Source organism: Pteropus vampyrus, unplaced genomic scaffold (genome assembly GCF_000151845.1).
Source record: "Pteropus vampyrus isolate Shadow unplaced genomic scaffold, Pvam_2.0 Scaffold8, whole genome shotgun sequence".
Classification (NCBI taxonomy): domain Eukaryota; kingdom Metazoa; phylum Chordata; class Mammalia; order Chiroptera; family Pteropodidae; genus Pteropus; species Pteropus vampyrus.
The window spans coordinates 14,009,385-14,016,957 of record NW_011888789.1 but is presented as its reverse complement, the minus strand read 5'-3'; the positions used below and the strand labels follow the sequence as shown (position 1 = coordinate 14,016,957).

At 38.8% G+C, this 7,573-nt stretch overlaps 1 protein-coding gene across 1 annotated transcript in view; it reads left to right on the top strand.

The window, feature by feature from the left end:
- The first annotated feature begins 1,289 nt into the window (after positions 1-1,289).
- The window catches only part of ZMAT4 (zinc finger matrin-type 4), a 245,963-nt gene continuing 239,679 nt past the window's right edge, over positions 1,290-7,573 (top strand). Inside the window, exon 1 of the mRNA XM_011372649.2 lies at positions 1,290-1,391. Within this exon, the coding sequence (XP_011370951.1) occupies positions 1,290-1,391 (102 nt within the window). The remainder of the gene's footprint in view (positions 1,392-7,573) is intronic.

The following is a 7,573-nucleotide window of genomic DNA, read 5'->3' as shown; positions in this document are numbered from 1 at the left end:
TAGGTTGGAAACTGAGACCTACAGGGCTTAGTGACTTACCCAACACCAACATGACAGATAGCACTGGACCTGGGATGAGTCTGGAGTGTGAAACTCGGAATCATGAAAGCTAGGCAGTATTTACGGCCAGGTCTATCATCAATAATGTGGCTTTGGAGAGTCTCACATGTAAAATGAGGGCATTGGAGTAAGAGGAACTCTGAGGTGCCTACCACACCCCTATTGTCTGAAACTTTTTTCACCTCTCCGTTACACATGTTGTCTGTCACAGTTCTTACTTTTTGCCTGGCAGGCAGGAGGTAAAATGAAGCAGAGCTTGTGGGTTGGAGGAAAACGTTCTGATGCGCTGGTGTGTGTTTCCAGGGTGGTAACATTACACTTCAGCTGCTATAAAACACCTTTGTGACAGATCACTTTCACAAGCTTGAGACCCTTGGCCGCTTTTTGATTTGGGGTTTGGAATTTGAGAATATATTTATTTACTTTTGTGGATTCGATTGTGGTGTAGAGTGGTGGAGGTGGCCTTTATGAATTTCAACAACCCTAAATGTAGAAGAGTCAGCAGGAATAATTTACAAGGTATAAGCAAGCAAGGAAATTTATAGTTTAGTCTGATTTTATTTTTTAATTTTCTAAGTATAGCTGTTGAATAGGTTTTACATAGGCAATTACCATTGATGTCCCAAAGATAACTGCTATTAAAATGTTGTTAAAACTTTCTGGAATGTTTTCTATGTACCTGTACATATTTTAAAATAAATTAGCATAATACCGCATGTGTCGATTTATAATCTTTTGTTGATAATGGTAAACTTTTTCTTATTTCGCTAAATATTCTTTTAAAGAAGGATTTGATTTAAATTTAGATTTAAGCGTCACATTGTATTCTAGTGACTGGATGTATCGAAATTAATTTAACCTATTTCCTATTTTGGATATATTGAATGCTTACAATATTTTGTTAATATAAAATCATATGTGAAAATGTCTTCTTCCATAAATCCTTTATAATGCATTAGATATGTCTAATTTGTCAAAAAGAGAAAACTAAAGCTGAGTTTCTATTTTACAGTACCAGCAACTCTATTGGGCATTCGTAAGAAAATTATAAACTCTATACCTACTACGGTTAATGGTATAGTAACACTGACGGTTTAGGGAGAGCTCCCCCACTGCTCCCTTCGCTGGATCTGTTACTGTGCTCTTGGCTTTTTTACACAGTTAATGACTTGCATAAACATCAAAGCAGTGGCCTCATTTTTCTTTTCTGTTGATTCTCCTTTAGCCTGATGAAGTCCTCCGATATCGATCAGGATTTATTTACAGACAGTTACTGCAAAGTGTGCAGTGCACAACTGATATCCGAATCCCAGCGCGTGGCCCATTACGAGGTAAGGACAGCTTTCCTCGCTCAGTGGTTTCAAATGGAAGAAGGAGTACCATGGGTCATGGTTGTAGGACTTGAGAGTACCCACTTCTGGACTTGGGGCAGGTTTTAGGAAGCACAGGGCTTGAACCCTTATAGTCTGAGCTCAGGCTGGGAGAAATGTGTCTGAGTCGGGTAGGGAGTGAGGGCTGGGGACTTCGTTCCCAGGCCCTGGCTGCTTCCCAGATTCTCGTTTTTCTTTGTACCTCGGCTCCTTGAGACTCAGTGTGCTTTCTCTGCTTGTTAAATCTTTCACTGCTCATCCCTGAAGTTCCTTTCAGGGACACAGGGCAGGATGCATTAATGCCAACTTCTCTTTTCTTCTGTGACCCTGAAACTAAACTCAGAGGTTCTTTGTTCCTCACTGTAGGGAAACATGGCAGCATCGGTGATTCAGTACCAAATTCCTTCCACCTGGTAGCCGCTGCCCTAAATGTGTAGGGCTTAAAGACTTCCCCTGCAGAGTTATAACAAAGTTTTAAAGCCCAAATGCTCTAAAAGGACATAATTCAGTGGCTTTGGGTCTTTAGGATGGAAGAACAAATGGCTGCTTTTTGATCCTCTATCAGGAAGAAAGGGTGAGAGAAGAGAGGTTGGCTAGTGTCTGAGGAGGGAACGAGGTGCCGTGCGTGAAGGAAAGGGGCTCCAGATGCTGAGGGCTGTCCAGGGCATGTTTGCTTTTCAAGAGAACATGTACCAGCGGAAACATGAGTTTTCAAGTGTAATAACTTGTAAGTAATTTTAGATTGGAGAGCTTAGCCAGCAATTTTCTTTTTGTCTGACGAGTTGGACAAATGACAGTTGTCACTGTCACTCACCAAACTCCTCTGAGACTCAGATTCCTCTGTGCACATGAAAATAATAATAACATGCACATGTACACACCCCAAGTCACAATAAACAGACCCTGCATACTCCTCAGGATTTTGTGGTAACCAAATGAGACCTATTGAAATAGCATTTGTAAAAATACTTTAGAACTGTGAAGTTGCCACACATGCAAAATAATGTTGTTTTTCATTATTAATGCTGTAGTAGCAATATTTTATTGAAGGCAAATAAAACTTGCTCTTCAGAGAAAACTTAAAAATCAGAATCTGTGCAAAAAGTTAGCATATTCGTTTGTCAAGAGGCAGTTGAATGTTAGAAGTAAATGGGAACTCAAAAGAATGATCTAAAATGAAAGATATCCATCTTTTGAAATTAAGAACTTTCTGATTTCCATGGATATTGCTTTATAAACACATATGGTTTTATTCATTCAATTTCCCCAGTTAAAGAAAATCAGAGAATTTGTCCTTGCTTTGAAATTCTATAGCTTCCTGTTAGTCCTTCATGTTCTCCCTTTACTAGACTGTTTGTGTTCGTTTTTAATCATTGCACTAGATTCTTAAGGGCGGAAACACAGTTTTAATTATTTGATCTTTTATAATTCCTGGAACAGTGTCTGCACATCATAGATACTCAGTTTGTGTTTGTTTTCAAAAATAATGTCCAAGTGACAATGTCCATCACTGCTTTGTTCTTACCTGAGCTAGAAAAGTAATGTCAGAAAATTGAAAACAACAAAAATGTTTTTTCAAGGAAAAAAATTTTAGCTGCTCAATGAAAGGTTTAGTTATTTGAACTCAAGATTTTCTTTCTTTTCTCTTTTCTTTTTTTTTTTTTTTTGGTCACCATACTGTACTCTTGCTGTGGTACAATTTAATTGTTTAGAGGATGTGTTAGTATTTGTTGCATGTAGCATAGATGAGATAGAGAAAAGAAAGCAATTACAATAGATCTGCAATTAACAGTGTTACACATCATTAAAACAGCATTAAATGCATTCCCATTAAGCATGGATGGGAACTCTGAATGATGTTTCACTCCCTGCCTCCAGGCAGAGGTGGGGCACTTCCTTCAGTGAGAAACAGCATGTGTTCTTGCTGCAAAGCTGCCATGTGTGTGCAAAGGGCACAGTCAGGACTGAGGCTACCTTACGCAATCTCTGTCTTCCAGCTTCAGTTAGGAGACTTCCCCCGGAAATTCTTCATGTCTAAGAGGCTGGCTTCCATCAGACAATCTTGAAGGCCATTTGAGAACTGATACTCTGATTCTATTACTCTCCCTGCCTTCCTCCACCTGCACCTTTTCTGCTGCAATTGCATGTAGAGTGGGTCTCTATGAGTTCAAAATACCACTCAATTCATTGAAAATGTTGTCACACTTATTCTCAAAGCTCTATCACTGATTTATTGCTTTAGTATAATTTTACTCTTCGGTTCAACCAGATAATATTCCCAGCTTCCTTATAGAGCAAATCAGTGACAATCCACTGTGTACTTTCTGTGTGTCCAGCACTATTAGTGATAATTATTGCAGGGAAATCTGAAGCTGCATGAGAAATAGTCTCTTTCCTCAAGCTTATAAACTTTGTTGAAAGGAAAAGCCACAGATAGTTCAGTGTGGTATAAATATGTGTGTGATATTGAGAACATAATCTGTAGAATTCTGCTGCTTGCTCTGCTGATCTATTTTGATATAAACAGAGTGTTAGTTCTTCTGCCCATTTGACATTCTGATATATGCTACATTGTGCTGTTAACTTTTTAGATATTTGCATAATCCAAATTCAAAAGAGTGAGTCATCACCAAGAGTTATTATGGTCAAGAAAGATCTGTAGGGACTGTATAAATTATCTAGGCTTCAGTGGATGGGCTAAATTTAGGAGTTGCTGGAATGAGAAGTCTTGATATCTCCAAGGATCATTGAGGAGGCTTGGCTGGCTGGACTGGAAGATTTGTGTAAGGAAGGAAGGTGAGCAGGAACACATATAGGTAAGGTGGGGTCAGGGCATAAAGAAAAGGAGAGTTTGGATTCTTGTGAGTTTCTTAAGCATTTGGGAGCATAACAGTATAATTGAGCATTTCTGAATGACAATTTACTGGTGGCAGTCAAAGTGCATCGCTGGGACAAGAACAGCTTTTGATGCGACTTGTATCATGAGACTAATATGCCAGATCTCTGAAGCAGGAGAGAAAAACAGCAGATAGTTTAATGCTTAATAGTTGCATGCCCCATTTAGAAGGCTGGACCTTTATATAGCAGGACAGAAAAACCTAATATATGTCTAATGGACCAGACTCTTTCACGTTATACTTTTAAAATCTCTTTTTGCATTTGGAGTCCTGAGATGAAAAAAAAGGGAAACATAAGGGCATTATTATTTTCCTTACTTGCTAAGCATTAATAACATGTTAATATTTTGGTGGAAACTATAATTAGATATTTTCTCTGCTCACTGGATAAATGGTCTGAATTAATAGAACACGTAGACACAGACACGGAAGGGAAGAGCAAGCTTTCAAATGAGAGTGACTGAATATCACTTGAGTAGTTTGCTGTAGTGGCTAAAGACTAATTTTCTGCAGAGAGAAAGAGTTGCTTGCATGAGTGAAGGAGTGATTTTTTTTTTTTTTTGGCATGTATGGAGAATAAGATTTATACAGAGAAGACCATGAAAAATGAAACTGAAAGGATAGAGAGATTATTATTATTTTTGAGTGAAGCTAAAGGAAGAAGGTGAATGAGCAGACCTAGAAGGAAAGAGAGAGAACTCTTGTTAGGCAGGCCCAATGAACCCAGCCATGAATGTGCCAACCCCTACTGCTTGCCCTTTCTTATGAACCCTAATATCCCTTGTGCTGCTGTGCATTTGTGTAATTAAATATTCCTTGTGAAATTAGTGGCTTAGGTGTCCTGGCACCTTCAAACAAGATTGTAAGCTTCCTGAGGGCAGGCAGGTGTCATCCACTGAGTTTTTAAATTTATTTCTACAGCACTCACCATAGAGCTTTGCCCATGATTGTTGCTCATTGGCACTTAGAGGCTGATGAAGAGGCTGAGGATGGGGACTAGAGGAGGAAAGCAGTGGTTCAGGCTTAATGGAAGCACCAACGGGTACACCAGAAGAGGCACTGGTATACATTGGGAGTCAATCTATGCCTGGGAACTGGCCTTCAAGGTATAAGTGATGATTTTATAGTTATAGGAAAGAAAATTCTCTAAACAGATGAAAAATCTTTCAAACATCTCTGAATCTTGAAGTAATGTCAATCCTGGTAAATGAACTTCATCAGCCCACCAGGGAATCCAGTATTGCTCTCTGATCAGTGTGGCACCAGCCACATTGGGCCCACAGAGGCATGCTGAAATAGATTTTTCTTCTTTTACTAGTTTTGATTACATTCCAAAAGAACTTTGGCCTACCCTAGCTTTCTTTTTAATCCAGGGGAATAGCTAAAGGGCACTCTTCTGGTCTCTTTAAGTTTAATAGTAGATGGAGTATAAGTACTTTATGGGTAGAGACAAGGTGAAAATTCAGGTCCTTAATATATGCTGATTAAAGTCTCATGACTTTCTGGTACTTTAATGCCTTCTTTTCCTTAGTCTCTCTCTCACACCTTGTCAACTTTTCTTTTTCTTTTTTTCTAACTGCCTGAGTAAGCATGCAGGCTGGACAATTTCTTCCCCATGTCTCAGAGCTGTGAGTTAATAGCATGTTGTACTTCTGCTGCCATCAGCCCTGCCAGGGATTACACTAACTGGACTTGCATACTGTCAGGGCTCACTGGGTTCACACCCATCCTGGGTATTGTGGGCAATGCACTTCTAAAAATGCAAATATTGAGTGAGGATAATAAAAGATCTTTAGAGAAGAATTTCTGTGAAAATGCCTTCTTTGCACTGTACATTAAGAATTACTGTTTCAGTCTCTTTGAATCTCTTGCAGTCATGACATGCTTAATTTCTCCCAGATGCTGTTAATATAATTATTGGTGCATTTTCCCAGGCTAAAGCAATTCTTGTTACCCTCCATAATGTTAGAGGACTTCATCCTATTTTTGATTGCCTGATAGTCTTAGACCTCTGTTTCTTGACCATTTCATTAAAGACTCTTGAGCATCTATAAAATTTGTCACTATTTTATATATATTTTTTATCTTAGCAAGTCTAGTCATCTTACCTTTTATTAATTATTATTACTCGAAATAGTTAATTGGAACACAAAATAAATTGTTCATAGAGAGAATTCAGTGTGAAGAACACATTCAACTTCAGACAATACACACAATGGGTAATAACAGTTGTCAGATGGTGTGTGTGCTCAATACTCATTGGTTAAGAGTAGGCAGAATATGCCCTGCAGCATGAGTTCTTGTTTCCTGAGAGCATATGATATCATTCAGTGGATGTTAGGAGCCAGGCTACATTCTTCCATTGGCTAGAATTTAATCACATGGTCCCACCTAACTGCAGGGGAAGCTGGAAAATGCAGTTTACGTGTGTGGGTAAATGAAATGGGTTCAGCAAACACATGGGATCATCTCTGCCACACAGTCTAGTCATCAAATATTCACTTCATTCTTCCTTTAGCACATAGAGCACACACATCCCCTCTGTAAGAGACAACTTCAAATTCTACTCAGTCATTGATATGGATATGATTCCTTTTGGTTCAGTAACCTATGAACAAAAGAGAAATGGTACCTTTCCTCCTCTTATACTTTATAGTAGTGGTAACATTTTCCATTCAAAAGAAGGAAGAAAAGAAGACAAAGAGTAGTCACTGGTCCATACCAAAGTTGGCATCCTGCAGGGCAGACATTTTGAAGATTCTCTTTCCAGGAAGTAGGGAAGTTCCCCACATAGATTCTCATCTTCCTCTCTAGGAGGGACTTTCTTGTTCATTTTTCTCAGTGACCCCTGAAGTAGATCTCGGGTCCTAGACCTTCCTTGGGGACTGCCAGCAGTTACAGCCCACTTCCTGCTTGAGACTGATTTAAGGCTTAATGCATATTCAAAGCTTTTCTAATTCAAGATCATAATTCCTTTAGTATTAGGATCTCAATATTATAGAAAGCTTCCGATTTATTTTTTTTTTTCAGAAAGCTCTGTTTCTCATATCATACAGTTCTTTCCTAGACATAATTTCAGGGCTGTTTATTTTATTGCTTGCTCACCTCTGTACCTCATTCTACTTTTCAGTTTAATGTTGGCCACCTCGAGTTTATCTGAAAGTAGATGGAAGGAACATATTTTTAATCTGATTTTTGCCAAAGTCCTGAGCCACTATGTGTGTAACTGCGAAGCCTTCAACACAC